The following is an 18,753-nucleotide window of genomic DNA, read 5'->3' on the forward strand; positions in this document are numbered from 1 at the left end:
TGCTAGTGGTTCCAAATGGTTCTGCTTATAGTTAGTTCCTGCTGTCCCCTTGACACCTGCCAGATGGAAGTCTCTCTCTGAACTGGGTGTCTGGAAATGTCCCAAGGGAATGGCTTTTTCTCAAACTGACTGAAACTGTGTCCTAAGGAATTTAGGTGTGATTGAAAGATTGCTTGGCAAGAAAAGTTGGAAAATATTACAGTAGGTCCCAGGGAGAATCTCATCATCCTCTCAGGGAAAAAAAAAAAATCTACTGTGTGGTGTTTGTGGTTTTTTGCGTATTCACATAAGTTATCTCATTGGATCTTCCTATCTGTCCAGTAAAGAAGTCAAAATACCTATTATTATATTTGACCAGAGACAGGGAAAGTGAGTTTCAGTAATAGCTAAGTCATGGCTGGTAGTGAACTCGCCTGGTAAAAGGCACACCTTGTCATGTCTGAAGGCCCAGATTCAAGCCCTGGAAGCTCATGGGAACAACATGCACCAAGGGAAACTCCACAGACTTTCTGTCTTTTCTTTTCTCTCCCCCCCCTCTCTCTATATATATGAAAGAAAAAATTCATGTTATGAAGAAAGTTAGCCAATAGAAAATAGAATCTCACATATGCAAAACCCTAGCACCAAAAAAAGCAAGTAAATAAATAAATGAATAAAACTACTTTTTGGTTTTGCAGAAGAACTAAGTTCAGTTTGAACTTTTGATTTGAGGTTTAGATCTGTGATCTCTAAGAGATTAATCAATCATCTTTGATATAGATAGACAATCTAGGAACTACAATTTGTTAAAGAAAGTGATGTTATAGATTTTTTAATGTTGAATTTATTTTTCATAGAGACACAGAAATTTAGAGGGGAGGAGGAGATATGGAGTGAGAGAGACACCTGCAGCATTGCTTCACCACTTATAAAGCTTCCCAGCTTCGGGTGGAAGCTAAGGGTTTGAACCTGGGTCCTTGCACATGATAATATTGCACTCAACCAGGTGTATCACCACCTGGTTCTTTGTATATTATTTTTTACTGTGAGCAAAATGCATGTACAGGGTTCACTAGCATGACCATTTGTAAGTGTCCAGTTCAGTGGTGTGAGACACCTGTGCCTTGTACAGCTTTTACCACCTTCCATATTCAGAATTCTTTTCATCTTTTAACATTTGTTCATTTATTTTAATTGTGGTAGTATTGGTTTACAATATTTGGAACATTTCAGGTGTGTGGCATCACACCACACTCTTCACGGAAAGTCTAGTTACCTTCCCTCATCATCCAATCAGCCCTTCTACCTGCCCTACATTCTCCCACCACCCCTTTTTCTTTTTCATTTGGTCAGAATCTAAAGGTTTGGTTTGGTTTCATTTGTTCATTTTCTTTGCTTCTTTATATTATTGGAGTGATACAGTATTTGTTCTTTTGTCACAGGCTTATACTGCTTAGCATAATGTTCTAAAGTTTCATTTGTGTTATAGCATGTGTCAGATGCCCTTCCTTTTAAGGTCAGATCATATTCTGTTGTATATATGCATGTCAAGTTTGGTTTATTCGCTCATCCATCAGCAGACATTTCAGTTCTCCCCACCTTTTAGCTATTGTAACTGATGCTATACAACATCACAGTGTATAACTACCTCTGAGTACTTCTCTCCAGTTCTTTTGATCATATACTGGGGTGCAATTGGTGAATCATATGGCAATTCTATGCTTAATTTTCTGAGGAATCATCATACTGTTTTCTGTAACAACTGTTCCATTTTATATTTCTGCCAAGAATCCAGAAGGATCTTGGGCTGTCCTTATCCTCACCAGCAGTTCTTGTTTTCTTTTCTTGTTTGTTTTTTTTTTTAACCAGACTAATGGGCATGTAGATGAACAGTTTTTAAACATGTGCTTGTCCAGGTCAGATTATACAGACAGGTGAAAGAATGGTCCCAACAAAACCAGGTTCACCTGCTAGTTAGCTTAGGATATGTCAGCCCTAAGTTCAGGCAGTAGTCTCACGAAAGCCTTCTTATCATAAAGTAGGTTCATCAGGGGAAGCGCCAAAGTAACCTGAGCAAATCTATGACTTGCTCTTTGGGAAATGTCTCTGAACTACAGATCCTCTGTGGGGGTTTCACATACTTTCATGACAAGGCACTATGCAGTAACCAGTACAATGGGGAAAGCGCCTGCTTAAATAACTAGAGCGTATTTGTGTGTGCACATAGGCAGTGTGCTTATCCATGGGGAAGGCAGAGGTGAGTGGAAGAAGGTTGGCATGCGGACCAGTGACATAGCCTGTGTTGCACACAGCCAGGGTTTGAGTCACCACCTTATATGGGATACAGCAGCACTGGGAGAAAGCTTTTGGTTCTATTCTTTAGCTGTCTTTTTGTGTGTCTGTTTCTCTACCTCTCTTTTTCTATCAAAAACAATTGGCTATGAAATTGTGTGTCATTGAGGTGGCCCAGATAATAAATGAAGGTTGGCATGGCCATGGGAGTCCGCAGTTTTCTCCCACTCTAGACTTTTGGGTCCTAACTTTGTGAGCTTCTTTCTTACAAGCTAGATTGTATCTTTAAAGGACTTTGAAGAAAGCACACTGTGAGTAAAAAATGTAATTATATCTGATCCTGTCCAGAATTATAGTTACAGCACTTGGCAAGAACTATTAGACACCCTACCCATCTGTTCTGGAATAGTGGGGAAACTCAGGGTTGATGATAAGGGCTGAGAGCCAGTCGGAATCTCCCAACCTTGGGTGTTCAAACCCTACCTACCTCACTTGTCATCTCATCCATGAATAAGTCTCAGATCACTACATCAAAAAATATAGCTCCATCCTTTTAAATCCAATAGCATTGCACTTATGTCTTTCCTAGGACAAAGACTATTTCATCTTGCGTTTTTGAGCATCAAAGAATACACTACACACAGACACATTTTAAACTGAATATTCCTTTGAGATAAAAATCCAATTCTGGTTTGCACAGAATAGAAAACAAATGTTGACCAAAAGCTCCCTAATCAACTTCTCTTGCACATCATCCATGGGCTAAAAGTATGTCATGTAGCCAGGTTGGGTGGAGGGAGGGCAGAGAAAGGGTTTCCCTGTTTTTGGTTTCTCTGAGGGAGCCATGCACCAAGTGTGCCCACCCTGCCTCTGCCTCTGTGCTCATCCTCAGGAGATAGAGTGGATCCGCCCCCTCCCCAGTCTTGCACCCAGTCCTACTCCTGTGTGGCTCAGGCACAAAACAATACTTATGGGTGGACAGCTTCTCTATTCCACAGAGACACAGGAAAGAGTAGGATGATTAATGTAACTTGGGTCATGCAATTCCTGCAATTCACTCACCCATACTACTTCCCATTCATCAAGAGCATGCATTTACATGAGCTCCCCTATTTTCTCCAGATGAAAAAGCTGAGACTCCGGGAGGTTAGGCAATTTGCTGGAGATCACTCCATGAGTGTCAGTACCAGGAAGAGCTTGGTTTGCCCCTCCCCCCAGGGGTGTGGTCTGTCTGCTGCTCCCCATTGCCTCTGATGCCACACCTGTCCTGCACTCACCACTACTCTAGAACTGCAGCAGCAGGGGAGATGCACAGTGGCATGCGTGTGTGTGTGTGTGTGTGTGTGTGTGTGTGTGTGTGTGTGTGTGATGCTGGATGCTGGATGCTGGAGTGTGGGGGCTGGGAATGTGGAGACTGTCTCTCTGCCCTCTCATGTTTTCCTCCCCATGCCCCCACCATGGACATCAATCTTGTTACTGAGCAGCTGCAAGCAGCTGGCGACAGCTGCCAGCATCTCAGCCCATTAAAGATATGACTTCCACACAGCCTGCCAGAAATGTTCAGGTTTTGCATCTATTGTCCTCCGTTTTATTCGATGACTTCAACTGTGCTTCACCCATTACCGGGGGGGGGGGGGGGGAGCCCTCTCTGTCACACACGCCTGCTTCTCTAGGCAGACACCAAGGAGCTTGCTGCTCTCGTTCTTGACCTTTCAGGAAGAGGCTGATCCACTCTCTATGATAATCTTCCATGAAGCTGGAAAGAGAATGGGCTGGTCGCTAGGCAACTGGTCTCAAGCCTTCTCTGCCTCTAATTTGAGTGTGACCCTAAGATAGCACCTCCCCTGCCTGGGTCTCAGACCACAGAATGAGAAAGACCAATAGGAACTCCCAGGATCCATTCAGCTTGGTAGCGGAGACAGCAGCTGCACAGAAGGAACAAATGTGGACTTAGAGACTGGAGCCCATCCTCTAGGCCTGAATGAATGAAAAATGAACAGCATCCACACAGCTCTTGCTTGCTGGGGACAGCAATTTGCTACCCGCCACCCCTGCCCCTAGCTGGAAGAACTGTGTCTCTTCTTTGATTTGACAGTTTATATTCTCTGCCCTGTGCTGGCTTGCCACAGTGAGAAATGTGCTTCTGGGTTCTCCAGAAACCTAGGCCCCCATTTGGTTACAGAAATGAAGCCATCCACTTAATTGCCTCTCCATTTGGGGAGACGTCATTCAGAGATCACATCAGGCCCTCATGGAAAAGCACCAAGAGCACTGAGCTAGGAGTCAGATGAGGATTCTTATGACTCTGAGCCTTGCACTAGCTGTGTGGCCCTAGGCAAGTTGCCGTCCCTCTCTGAGAGTGTCTCTTTTTTTTCTCAGTGAAATAATAAAGCTAGGTCACATGCCTGTGTCACCCCTTTCCATCTAACAGTCTGAAATCCAGTGTTCTGTCTTATTTCTCTCTCTGGATATTCTTGTCAAAGGAAGGTCCCTCTGACTGGGATCTCAAGTCAAAGATGAGAAATCTCTGAGAACATGAGAAAACACAGGCATATTTTTCTTTCTTTTAAACTTTATAGAACAGAGAAATTGAGAGGGGGAGATAGAGAGGAAGAGAGAGACAGAGAGCTACCTGCAGCACTGCTTCACCACTTGTGAAGCTTTCCCCCTGCAAGTAGGGCCCAGGCCTTGAACCTGGGTCCTTATGCACGGTAATACATATGCATAACCAAGTGCGCCACCATCTGGCTCCCCAGGGGTATTCTTTCTACTTCTTTCACTGTGTGCTGCTTCTGCTTCTTTTACTTTCTTTTTTTCTTTTCTTTCTTTTTTTTTTTTTTTTTGCCTCCAGGGTTATCGGTGGGGCTTGATGTCTGCACTGTAAATCTACTGCTCCATTTGTTCCATATTTTTGTTACTGTTGTTGTTGTTGGATAGGACAGAGGAGGGAAAGAGAAGGACAGACACCTGTAGACCTGCTCCACTGCTTGTGAAGCAACCCCCCTGCAGGGCAGGAGCCAGGAGCCAGAACCAGGATCCTTGTACCAGTCCCTTCGCTTCATGCTATATGTGCTTAACCCAGAACCTCACTCTGCTTCTAAGGAAGTAACTAGGATTCAATTCACCCTTTAAAAAGGAGATGTTATCTTTTCCTCCTGCTTGCTCAAGCTTCTTGAAATAACCTGAAGATTTGTTTAAAGTGTATCCCGAGTCCTGGTATATTGTTGCATTAAGTCTGAACAAAGAACATCAGTCTGTTCTGTGCTAGTCTCACGTCATCTTTCAGCAAGCACATGAAAAGCTCTGTGGATTCCATGGTGCAGGTTGGGCAAGATTAACAAACTAGCTCAGGCACAGAGTCAGACCCCATGACCCCCTTCTGCCCCCTGCACCGTTCAGGAACTCCCTGTAGTCCCGACCTGACCTACATCCCAGCTGTCAGCAGGTGCTCAAGCCTGTGAACATTGCTACCTGTCAGCACGTTTTCCTGCTTCCTGACTGCAGTGAGACAAAGCAGAGTGTGCCATCTCCCCTTTGGTGAAAGACAGCATGTCCAAGGGCCCTGGACCTTGACAACATCACAAGAACTTTCTAGAAACTGAAGATAGTGTGCAAACTCTATCAAAGGAGATATCTTTGCGAGTCTTGTGGGAAGTGTCAAAGAGAACATATGATTTCTTCTACCACTTCACACTTCAAATTTCTTAAAATCCAGTGGAAGTGACATCTCCATCTCAGGACACAGAAAGTAGGCAAAAGAGTGCAAGCTCTTCTAGATCTCCCACTTTAAAACGTCTGTTGGGTCAAGAATCAAGTACTGGCATGGAGGTTGTGCAGCCAGTAGAGTGCCAGACCTGCATGCATGAGGTCCTGAGTTCCATCCCTGGCAGCACATATGTCAGATTAAAAATCAAATGTTATTCAATAGCATTTACAGAGCTGTGAGAAAAAATGTTTACGTTGATGTGTGTGTGTGTGTGTGTGTCCTTCAAGCCTGAAGTGCCTCTGAGAGTGTTATTTTAGCAGGAATCAGGGAGGAGGCCTTCTGAAGGAGCAGAGAAACTCCAGGTCAGGCTGACCACAGGAAGGAGGTGGTGAGGAGAGCAGAGATTGTGCACTAAGTCCTTAGGCTCAGTCACTATTGATACATAAACCTTCTCAGTTTCTTATCTTAGCTAGTGACCCTTCCACTAGTCCCCTGAGGTGGAGGGATGTGATCCTGTCAGGTAGATAGAGGCAGAGATCATTTCTTTACTACTTAGTGTCCTACAAGAGAGCAGGGAAACACAGCTCCCAGGAGGGTACACGCTATACATGCACAAGGATTCAAGTTCAAGCCCCAGCACTACACAGAAGCACCAGATGAAGCTGCACAGATGATGGAGTGGTGCTGAGGTGTCTCTCCTCTCTCTCATTCTAAAATAACATTAACAAAATAGTGTGCATGGGAACAGTGGAATCATGACTGCACAAGGCTTCAGTGCTGACTGAAAAAAGCAGTGTTCTATAGGAAACTCCAGGTTCCCAGAATCCCTGAAATGGAAACTGGGGACTATCCTCTCCTGATTTGGGAGAGAGCAGGACCCTTCTATTCTCACTTCTCCCCTCATGCTCATGCCCTCGGGGAAAAGAACAGCTGCTCCCCACCACCAACTTGGGGAGGACTCCTTACTCCTAGCACTCCATCAGCATATGAGGTTCCTCAGATCCAGTTCTAGTGAAAGCCCCTCTGTTACCCTGAAGCCATCTGGGACCTCTTACTGTCCAAGCATAAAAGCAACAGCAGATTGAACAGTCAAGTCAAGGAGTATCCTTGAGGGGCAGGGGAACTTATGTAAATATAGCTTTGTTTTAATAAAAGAAGTGAGACAGAAGTTGGCTCATCTCTGCTTGCTCCAAATCCTATAGTTTCATTGTATTTAGAGCATTTACTGAGCCACATATGTATTAAACACTGTGGTAGGTATTTTTATCATAATCTCATTTCTTTCTCATGACTGTAGTAGGGTAAGAAAGAAAAAGGAGGGGAGTTGGTGGTAGAGCAGCGGGTGAAGCACAGGTGGCACAAAGCACAAGGACCATCATAAGGATCCCAGTTTGAGCCCCTGGCCCCCCACCTGCAGGGGAGTCACTTCACAGGCAGTAAAGCAGGTCTGCAGGTGTCTGTCTTTTTCGCCTCTTCTCTGTCTTCCCCTCCTCTCTCCATTTCTCTCTGTCAACAATGTTGGACAGCCAACAATGACAACATCAATAACAACAACAATAATAACCACAACAATAAAACAGCAAGAGCAACAAATGGGAATAAATAAATATTTTCTAAAAAGAAGAAAGAAAAAAGAGATCCAGTGAAGTCTAGTGTCCTATTGAAATCTAGTAAGAACCCAGACTGTGCCTCCCTAACCTAAACTCTGTCTAGGGACTAAGAAGCTTGGTCCATGGGCCCCAGGCTTCCTCTGAGATGAGCCCCTAGCACAGAGCTCCCTCTGTCTCTCCCTGTGTCAGATCTTCCAGGTCTTGATCCTGTGATGAGCTCTCCACACTTGCCCTTTCTGGGAAGCTCTCACTCCCTTTCCAGTGCTCATTGGTTATCCTTCTTCTTTGGCACACTAGCAGTTTCTGGAGGGCAAGGCCAGTCTTGTGCTCTCCACTAATTTCCCAGTGTGTGGTAAAGAGTTAGTGCATAACAATGTACTGAATAATTGAAAGAAAACAGAAAGGTGGATAGAGGGAGGAGGAAGGTGGTGGAAGGAGGATGGGTGGTTGGTTGTGTATCATCTCCTGAAAGTTAACTTGTCTAAAATTAAAATTCCCTTTTTCTTCCTGACAATTCCCTTCCTAACATTCTTGATATCCTAAGTTTGTCAGAAGTATCTTGAAGCTGGTGTACTGCACCAAAGTAAAAGGCTCTGGGGTGGGGGGACGGTTCAGGTCCTGGAACATAATGGCAGAAGAGGACCTAGTTGGGGTTGAGTTGTCATGTGGAAAACTGGGAAATGTTACACGTGTACAAGCAATTGTATTTTACTGTTGACTGTAAACCATTAATCCCCCAATGAAGAAATTTAAAAAAAGAAAAGAAAGAAATATCTTCAAAAGAAAGTGAGGCACTAGGGCTCTCAATCGATTAATCATTTCCTAATGATAACATCATTTATTTAATCCCTGAACTCTAGTTTCTTATATTATAATATAATATAGCCTTGCTGATGCCTATTGCCCCTTAAATATACCAGATCAGTATTTGTGTTCTATTTATCTCAGCATATACTTGATTACTTACCTCTGGTGCCTATTTTGTCATCTGCTTTCCTCCTCTCCGTCTCCAGTGACCTGTGCAGTCTCCCTTCTCAATACAGTGTCTCCTATGTTCCAACACCCTCATCTCATTGTCCCACTTAATGCAGTGGGTTCTAGTCATTTCTTTCCACAGTTCTCTTCTAGGACTTCAGGTGCACCCCATGGCGGCTCCAGTTTCCCACAGAGAAAAGGGTGAGTGAGGATGGCACTCTGGCTTCCAGTACAATGGGAGGCTAAGGGGCTTATCTGAAAATTGCACATGCATATCACTTCAGAAAAAAAAATGAGTGGATGTCTTTTGTTCATATGAAAGTTTGGAGCTACACAAAGGGGCACTGAAGCTCTCTGCTCTTGGCTAACTCTTAGGGTCATCTTTGAGGAAATGCTGCTAATTTATTTTCCATAAAATAGACCTCTCATTGAGAACATTTTTGTTTTTTTAAGTTTTTAAAGATTTGTTTACTTTTTTATTTTATTAATGATTTAATAATGATTGACAAGATTGTGGAATTAGAGGGGTACAATTCCATACAATTCCTACCACCAGAGTTCCATATCCCATCTCCTCCCCTGAAAGCTTTCCTATTCTTTATCCCTCTGGGAGTATGGACCAAAGATCTCTATGGGGAGCAGAAGGTGGAAGTCTGGCTTCTGTAATTGCTTCTCCACTGGACATGGGTGTTGACAGGTGGATCCATACTCCCAGCCTGTCTCTCTTTCCCTAGTGAGGCAGGGCTCTGGAGAGGTGGGGCTCCAGGACATTGGTGAGGTCATCTGGCCAGGGAAGTTAGGTTGGCATCATGGTAGCATCTGCAACTTGATGGCTGAAAAGTATTAAGATATAAATCATAAAAAATTGTTTAATAATCAGGAACCTAAAGGTAAGAATATAGCAAATGAGATTTTGAGTCTTCATGTTGGAAGAAGATAGGAAGTCTATTCCAAGGGGCCTATAACTTTACTAATTTTTACCTGAGCCTAACAGCTAACATGCAGGTGGGCTAAGAGTATTTTCTGGGAAGATGTTGTCAGAGTTGAGAATAGGACTAGGAAGCTGGATCAGGGCAGAGAGAAGCTCCCAAATATGGGGAAGGTATATAAATACCGTTAACTGTAAACCCCATCCATCTGACCTAGGGCCCATAACTATTCCTATTTAGCACAGGAGCCTGTGTAACCTCTGCATCCCTGTCAGTCTGAGCTCACATTCCATGGTCACAGCTAGGAACATTCTAGGCTGCACTCATTCCAAAACCAGTCCTCCTTGAGTAGCTGAGTATGTTGACCCAGCCTCTCGTCGGAGAGTGGGGCAATTTCTACCACTGTTTTTCTACAGTAAGGGCAATGTCCTGTAGCTGCCCCCAGGAGGGTTTGTGATGTTGTTCCTGATGGAGATGACCAGTGATGGCTAACAGAGGGATCTGTTAGAAGTCTAGGCCCATCATTTCTATGTGGGAATCCAAGGATTTCCTGACAAGGGCCCCGAAAGATAGGAAGGCCTGGTAGTGACCAAGAGGGCCATCATTATAGTGTGCTAGTCTCTTGCCCTTATCCAGCTTCTGTAGTCCTTACTTTATCTGACAGAGGTAGATTTAACAGTGATTGAGGGAAGTGAAATAGGAGGTAGGTAAGGAGGGTTTCTAGGTCTAAGAAAATACTTGATTAAGTAGTTTATGGTGTCTTTTTTAGGTCTCTCTACTTGCTTGCTGCACTTATTGAGTCACTGTAGACTATTGCACACTTTTACTTTAAGGTCTATATTTTCCCTTAATTTATGCATACATGTGTACATATGCCCTATCTCATCGGCCCTGATCTATATCTTGGCTTTGTTAGGAAGTGTGCCATCTGAAATGGAACTAAGGAGTCCTGTGAGCTAGGAAAGGTCTCACCAGAGTTTGTTTACTTAATAATATATGATGGAGATAGGACTGAAGAGGGAACCGGGTAATGCCACACCCTGCTAAGCACACACAGTACTATGTACAAGGAGCCATTCTAAGATCCGGATTCAAGCCCCTGTCTCCCCACCTGTAGGGGGGGATGCTTTTTAAGTGATGAAGCAGGTCTGCCAGTGTCTTTCTCTTTCCCTCTCTATCTCCCCCTCCCTCTCTCAATTTCTCTCTGTCCTATCCAATAAAATGGAAAAAATGGGCACCAGAAGCAGTGGATTCATAGTGCTGACACCAACCCCTAGCCATACCCCGAATGCAAAAGAGAGAGAGATAGGACTGAAGAGAGAGCATGATAGCTATGCAAAAAGCCTCTCATTCCTGAGGCACCAAAAGTCTCATGTTCAGTCCCCAACACTGCCATAAGCCAGAGCTAAGCAGTACAATGGTAAAATAAAATTTAAAAATAAAAATAAATAAATAATATCAGGGAGATTAGAGAACCAGAGCATCACTCTGGCATGTGTGGGTCCAGGGACTTAACTCTGGACCTCATAGTTTTAAGTCCAGTGCTCTAGCCACTGTCCCTTGCTAAGGTGTTTTCAAGGTGACTAGAGTTGCTGCAAAACAAGTTCTAGAACTCTTTGCATCATGCAGGACTCTTTATAACATTGCTTCAGGCTAACTGTTCCCAGGCAGCTAGTCTCACATCTGAATTTTTATTTCACATATTTCATTTCATTCACTGTCCCCCGAATACACCAAAATGATTTCTAACTCTGCATCCATGTGCAGGAGTAGACCCCTATGGTCACCCCCTTCTGCCTAGTCCTCTCATCTAGTGACCATCTCACACCCCAAGTCCTGGCTCAAGGACTAATCTTCCAAGGAACCTTTGCAACCACCTCAGCTCAGCACTGCCTCCTTTCTTGGAATTCCCTGTGTTTCTTACTGTCAGGATAATTTATTCTGGCACTTAGCTATGTAACTTTCTCACCCTGCTGTTGAAATATTTCACATGTTGATGTTTTCTCGGCCACTGGACTGAGAGGGCCTTTTAGGGTAAGGATACCTCTCTGGTTTCCCAGGGCACCTGACCCAGGGGTGGGGTGTAGCATAGGTAGGTGGGGTGCTGAGTCACAACTGAGTTCCATCCACAGAGGTGCATAGGTTTTCTGGCCCACAGATGTACAATGGGGAAGAGATGTCAGGTTGAAGGACAGTGGTCTCCAGAGGGGCAAAGGACTCACCCTAAAATGTCCTAACTGCGAGACACTGGTCCTAAAGCTTGTGACACAACCTCAGCCCACCTAGCCTCCTACTAATGACCTTGTTGAGCAACGCTGGTGTGAACACACATCTGTCCACATCCACATTTCATGTGCACACCAGCCCTCAAGCAATAAATGGTGTCACTAGGTTCATGAGAAAAGCTACCTGCAGTGGAGGATTGGGGAAGGAACTTTAAGACTTTTACAAAATATGCCCTTTAGAAAGAAATATTTAAAGGACAAGTCTGGCAGAAGCAGATCTAAGAATTATGTGTGCTATTTTTGCAAGTCTGAAGTTATATAAAAATATTAAATAAAAATTTAAAGAATAACAAAAACTCATCTTCTCTATAGAGTTGCCATCCCGCCTTCTTTAGCCTTAAGGAGGAACTAACATTTTTTTCAATGCACACAGGTATAATTCTAGCTGAAAATATTTCCATTTCTTACATATTTCCATGTAAGATGGAAAAATATGCAGAGTCAAATAGGGCTTTAAAATATTTCATAATATAGGTGGCTGGGCAGTGGTGCACCTGGTTAAGTACACATAGTATCAAGCACAAGGACCCATGTGAGGATCCTGGTTCAAGCCCCCAGCTTCCTACCTGCAGAGGGGTTGCTTTGCAAGTCTGCAAGTCTCTCTCTCTCTCCCTCCCCCTCTCCCTCTCTCTGTCTCTCTCTCTTTCTCTGCCTTCCTCTCCCTCTCAGTTTCTCTCTGTCCTATAATAGGGAAAAAATGGCTGTCAGGAGTAGTAGATTCATAGTGCAGGCAGTGAGCCTCAGTGATAACCCTGGAGGCAAAAAAAAATAAATAAAGTAAAATTATTTATTTATTTATAGTATAAACATAATGATTGTCTAGACTATTAAATTGGAATATTAATACTGGAATAGAAATTGTTAATATTTTGTGACCTGGGATAAATCTTAACCTGTCTAGGTTGCAGTTTCCAGGAAGTAAGCCCCCTGGACAGGGGACTGACAGAAGGGGTGAGTGTGATGCCGTGGGTCTGCAGGTTGGCAGCTTACAGCGACCCTGTTTCTCTGGCCCCTCAGCCAACTCCCAGTGCAGGCACAGGGCTGCAGGCCAAGGGCCCTCAGCCTCACTGGGGCGGAAGAAGAGTCTACTGCTCCAGAGACACCAGAGCACTGCTCAGCCCTGGTTTATGGTGGTGTGGGGGATTGAACCTGGGCTTTCAGAGCCTCAAGCATGAGTGTCTTTTGAGGAACCATAATGCTGCCTCTCCCGCCAACCTCTGTGCATGGCCGGCTCCCTAGCTTCCTACCCGACTGGGTGTCATTGGGTTGTGGGCCTCGCACCCCCACCCCCACCCTGTTCCCAAAGAAGGCGTGGAGCGAAGGGAGAGGCAGCATTATGGTAGAGGTGGCTGGAGGGGCCTGGCAGCAGCCACCACCTGTCTCCTCCACGCGTCTTTGTCTCTCTGGTCTTTATAGTGCCCTAGTGACCAGGCTAGGCCCAGACGACAGAGAAGAGATGGGAGGAGGCGAGGCACGCAAGGGTGTAAATGAGGGACGAAGAGAACAGATGGGTGGGAGTCTGGTAGCAGGAGCCTAAGAGCAAGAAAAAGATGCGGGAGAGAAGTGGCTAGGGGGACAAAGTGAGAACCACACAGACAATAAATACCCTGGCCCCTGACCGAAATGTCGCGGACTCTTGCGCCCTCCGAGGGTGCCCCACGCCCCGCGCCCCGCGGCTCGGCACAACTCGCCCCGCGGGAGGAGGGGAGGGAGCGAGGGAGGGGCTGCGGGAGGAGGCGACCATGTGGTTCCAGCTCACTCCTTCTCTCCTCCTCGTTTTCTTCACTCCTTTTTCTTTCCAAACAGGGAAAAGTGTTCCGCAAGGCGGCAGCGCCTTTGCGCCGCGTCTTCTTCTCCCCGAGCTGCTGGGAGGGCGCCCGGGAGTGAGAGCGGGCGTGGGGGGGCCCCGCCGGCACATGGCAGCGCCCAGCCCAGCGCACCCCGAGGCGCCGCGCCCAGCCCACCCAGGTCCGACCTCCGCGCCCGCCGGCCAGAAGCCAGGCAGCGGCTGAGCCGGGATGTCCCCTCTCGTCCTCCTCTGCCTGGGTGAGTGCTGCGGCCCCGCCACGACGCCCCCCCCCCCCCAGCTGCCGCCCCGGCCCCTGAGCAGCACATCTGGCCGCCCAGGCGCCATCACCACGCCTCACATCTGGGCCCTAGAGCCGGCGGGGGCGAGCTGGGGGCGAGCTGGCCGCGAACCGTTTGCTGTGGAGGGTTCTGGGGAGGGGAGATGTTTAGTGTCTGAAATATTTGGGGGAAAGGAGGACGGTGAGGCGAGACGCTTGATTCCGGGATTTTCGTGCCAGGTTACTGGGGCTGGGGAGGGGGAGCTTTTTTGTTTCAAAGAGGCGTCTGGAGGGCTCAGATTAGAAACAGATGTGTTGATGGGGGTGCGGCCAGAATGGGGAAGGAGACGCGCAAAGGAGAGGGGAAGGGGCAGGGCCTCCGACCCCGAAGGTGCCAAAAGCAGAGAACACCCGGGGAGGAGAGAAGGGAAAGGAGCAGGGTTGGGGGGAAAGAGAGAAGCAGAGAAAAGGAAACAGAAAAGCAAGAGTGAATGAGACAGAGCACAGTAAGCGTGGGGAAGACAAAAAAAAAAAAAAAAAGAGAGAGAGAGAGAGAGTGGAAGAGACAACATGAGAGAAATGGGCTCTGGGACAAAGAGGAGGATCCCCTTATGGCACCCTTTTGGGTGTCACTGCAGGACCCTCAGGCACAGACTCTCAGGGCTGGGATGAGCAAGGCTTGCAGGATGGGACAGGTCAAGGATGTGTGCAGGCGAGATTGGGCAGGAGGCAGGCTGAGTATGGGAGGCCCAGGGCCAGGAGAAATGGGTGGTGACAGAGGAGAGTCCTGAGGAAGCTAGAGACCAGAAGTTAGCCAGAGCTCCAAAATACCCAAGCCCTAGCCTGGTGAGGCAGAGTACACCTGCCCAGGACACCAGAGAACTAAACCTGGTTTTGACCAGCTGGCCAACTTGGACAGCTCACTACCCACTGTTTGTATTTCCTTAGCTCCACAAGAAAAAAACAAATAAAAAAACTAGCCATTTACGAAGTCCCTTCTGGTCTATTAGCCTGGAACACCAGGAATTGATGGGGTCTAAAGTCGGACGGGGGGTGGGGGGAGTGGGGGGAGTGAAGCAGCACAGTACTACATAGTTCCTTGTGAAGTAGATGTCTACAGCACCCTGTTACCTTTGTGTGTCTAATTTTGACTAGAGCACTCTAGCTCAGCTCTAGCTACTGGTGGTACCAGAGATGGAAACTGGGACCTATCATATGAAAGTCCTGTGTTCCACCATTGTGTGATCTCCCCAGCTCTCTCATTTTTTAAGCCTGGCAACTAACTAGTTCACATGACTGTCTGTCTAGGCCAGCCTCTGACCAGAAATTACCCACGTTAGAGGAAAAGAGGTGAGCTAGCCAAGAAGACCAGGAAGAGGATCACTATTTTCTAGTTACAGTTAGCTGCTGACTAAGTATTAGAATACTCCTGTGCACAGCTGGCATCGCTGGATGGCCCCTTTGTCATCTCTCCTGGCCTCCTCCCCTAAGCTGCCAGCCACCAGATGTTTAGGAGACTCAAATTCCAGAGCTGCCCCTTAAAAACATCTAGAAGTCATTAGCTACTTACTATGCTGAGTGTTGTATATGTCCTATCTTGTTCACTCATTTATTCCTCATGCCAACCCTGGCAGCCACCTACCATTAGCCCCATTTTACAGGTGAAGAAAGCAGGCTGTAAAAAGGTCAGACAAGCTTGTAATTAGCAAAGCTGGAATTTGAAAGTAGTTTGTCCCCTTCCAGAGGTTGCTTCCTGAGCCACTGTACTCTATAGCCTTCTGCCAGTGCATCCTAGAGAGGCTTTCCTAGTAGTGTCCTGGGAGGCCAGTGGGATCTTGCCCTCTAGGAACAGAAATTAACTAAGATTTGCGTAAATACCAGCACTGTTGGGATACAATTTCCAGTGGGAAAGTGACTTTGGCTCACAGTCTTCATCCAGGCCTGAAGATAGCCACCCGCTTAGCTCATGAGGAAGAGAAACTCACCAAAACTTGGGTCAAAAAATAGTATGGGAGGTCGGGCTGTAGCGCAGCGGGTTAAGCGCACATGGTGCGAAGCGCAAGGACCAGCTCAAGGATCCCGGTTTGAGCCCCTTTCTCCCCACCTGCAGGGGAGTCACTTCACAAGCGGTGTGAAGTTAAGTCTGCAGGTGTCTATCTTTCTCTCCCCTCTCTGTCTCTCCTCCTCTCTCTATTTCTCTCTGTCTTATCCAACAACAATGACATCAATAACAAAAGTAATAACCACAACAACAATAAAACAACAAGGGAAACAAAAGGGAAAAAAGTAGCCTCCAGGAGCAGTGGATTCATAGTGTAGGCACCAAGCCCCAGCAATAACCCTGGAGGCAAAAAAAAAAAAAAAAAAAAAGTAGTGTGGATCCCCTGGCCCTTCTGTACTGTGTGACAACTCTCTACAGTCATTCCGATGGTGAGAAAAGAGTAGTGGTTAGCTCTCAGGACTTCTTTCTGGGCTCTGACTTTATAAAATTGTGGCAAACTGAAGGCCACAGAGGAGAGAAGAGATGGGCTGACTATAATTCTGTTCAGTGGGTGCTCATCATTCACACCTACTGTTAAGTTTTTGCCACGTCTGTGTCTTTGTCAGACATACTCAGACTCATGACATCCCAGTTCTAAGTTGGTAAAACTGTTTCAGAAAGAAGCCACAGAGGAACTGTACAGACAGATCAGGATAAAGGTAAAGCAGAAGGCCTGAGGTGAGTTGGTACCCCAGAGACTAGTGTCTGGGGAGAGCATCACTGAAGGAACCCCTCCACAAATGGCTCCCCTGCCTGGGTCAGAAGGCCAGTGAGGAAGCTCTTCGGGGGACTGAGTAGCCCATATGTGCAATGCAGGTTTTACTCATGGTCTGCCTTCTTATTCTTTAGTACAACTAAGAAGCAAACCTACAATTGCCTGAACTCTAAAGCCATCTACTGGTCCCCTCAAGACACCATTCCAGGACAGGTTCTGATCACCACTGGCATGACTTCTGACTGGATTTTAGAAAACCCCGAGTATGGAGAGGAGCTGGGAGGGCTAAGTGCCATAATGTGAGCAAGGATCAGTCAGTTGACCAACTTTCTGGACCTACCACTGAGCAAAATCCTGCACCCAACATCTCTGAAGTGAATAAAGTGCTCTGGGTTCTATGGTGAAGAGAGAGAGAGGACTTTATGGGCTCCCCTAGTCCTAGCACCTCCTCCACTGATACTCAGGCCCCTCATTCCACTGGAACATCTTTCCTGGGCCCCCACAATAGCTATCACATTGGCCTTCCTGAGTCTCTCTTGCCCCCATATTGCTTCTGTTGTAACCTTGAGAGACAGCTGGTAGAATGCAGTAAATGTGGACTTTAGAATTCACAGGTTGGATTCTCGTGCTGACTCCCTTTGTCAGAATGGAAGTGAGTGAAGCCTTGTAAAACTGGAGGTGCACAAAGTCTTAAATTCAGATTTTCTTGAGGTGGAGGATGTATCTCAGTGGTTGGGTGCTTACTTCACATGTGTGAGGTCCTGAGTTCAATCCCCAGAAGTACCACCCCAAAATTCAAAATGTCTACAATTCTATGATCCTGCTCCCTTCTTCCACAAATTCTGAATAGTCCCCATTGTTTATAGTATTGAATCCAGCACTTCCTTCTCATATTAAAGATTTGACAGATTTGCTTTATTTGCTTTTATTTATAAAGATTTGACAGTTGTCACTAACAACTCCTCTCCTCCCTGCCCCAACAGCTCCCTAGGGAACCTGGATTACTTGCCCTAGACATGCCCTATGCTTCTTTCTGGTTCTGTGCTTTTGTTCACAATAGTTCACAACTGTTCACAATAGTTTCTCCACAGGGAGAATATATATGCCTTACTCTGAGCCCCTACAGAACAAAATCCTGTTTCCCCTCCATGTCTCACCCCAAGTATCATTTCCTACACTGGCCTACCCATGATCTCACCAACAAAATGTTCTCTTTCTCTCCTTCTTCCAGATCTCAATGGCTTCTTCTCACACTACTTGAGTAATGATTTCTTTTTCTTTTTCTTTCTTTCTTTTTTTTTTTTTTTGCTTTATTTTTATTTTTACCAGAGCACTGCTCAACTCTGGCTTATAGTGGTATAGGGAATAGAATCTGGGATCTTCCCCATCCTCTCCCTTGCTCATCATTGCATATAAGATCAGTACTTTCTTTTTCTTTTTTATTATTCTTATTTATTGCCACCAGGGTTATTGCTGGAGCTCAGTGCCTTCATGATAAATCCATTATTCTAGTGGTCCCTTTTTTTTTTTACAGACACAGAGAAAATTGAGGGGGGGGATAAGGAGAAAAAAAAAACCCAGATGTCTGCAGCACTTATGAAGCTTCCCTTTTGCAGGTGGGGAATGGGGACTTGCAGCCAGGGCCTTGCACATGTGCACTCTACCAGGTAAACCTCCCCCCAAACCTTGCTTTTTAATGCTGTGCCAGAGAATACAGTCAGGGCTTTATGCATATGTGATATTGCTGAGCTATCTCCCTGGCCCAATTTTCATTCTGCATTTTGAGAGAGACACCAAAGCACCACTACACCATCTGTTGTGCTATCTATGGTGTTCCATTGTGGTGTTGGAGATGGAACCTAGAGCCTCATGCATGGTAAGGCATCCTTCTACCTGCTGACTCACCCCAACACTTTTTTTTTTGCCTCCAGGGTTATTGCTGGGGCTCAGTGCCTATACTCTGAATCCACTGCTCCTGGAGGCCATTTTCCCCATTTTGTTGCCCTTGTTGTTGTTGTAATTATTGTTATTGTTGCCATTGCTGCTGTTGTTGGATAGGACAGAGAGAAATTGAAAAAGAAAGAGAAGACAGAGAGGGGGAAGAGAAAGACAGACACCTGCAGACCTGTGAAGCAACCCCCCCCCCGCAAGTGGG

The 18,753-nt window shown here is 46.0% G+C and overlaps 1 protein-coding gene across 1 annotated transcript in view; it reads left to right on the plus strand.

Moving 5' to 3' along the window:
- The first annotated feature begins 13,548 nt into the window (after nucleotides 1-13,548).
- The window catches only part of CLMP (CXADR like membrane protein), a 119,309-nt gene continuing 114,104 nt past the window's right edge, over nucleotides 13,549-18,753 (plus strand). The window contains exon 1 of the mRNA XM_007528976.3: nucleotides 13,549-13,822. Within this exon, the coding sequence (XP_007529038.2) occupies nucleotides 13,795-13,822 (28 nt within the window). The 5' untranslated portion in view covers nucleotides 13,549-13,794. The remainder of the gene's footprint in view (nucleotides 13,823-18,753) is intronic.

Source organism: Erinaceus europaeus, chromosome 20, assembly GCF_950295315.1.
Source record: "Erinaceus europaeus chromosome 20, mEriEur2.1, whole genome shotgun sequence".
NCBI lineage: Eukaryota > Metazoa > Chordata > Mammalia > Eulipotyphla > Erinaceidae > Erinaceus > Erinaceus europaeus.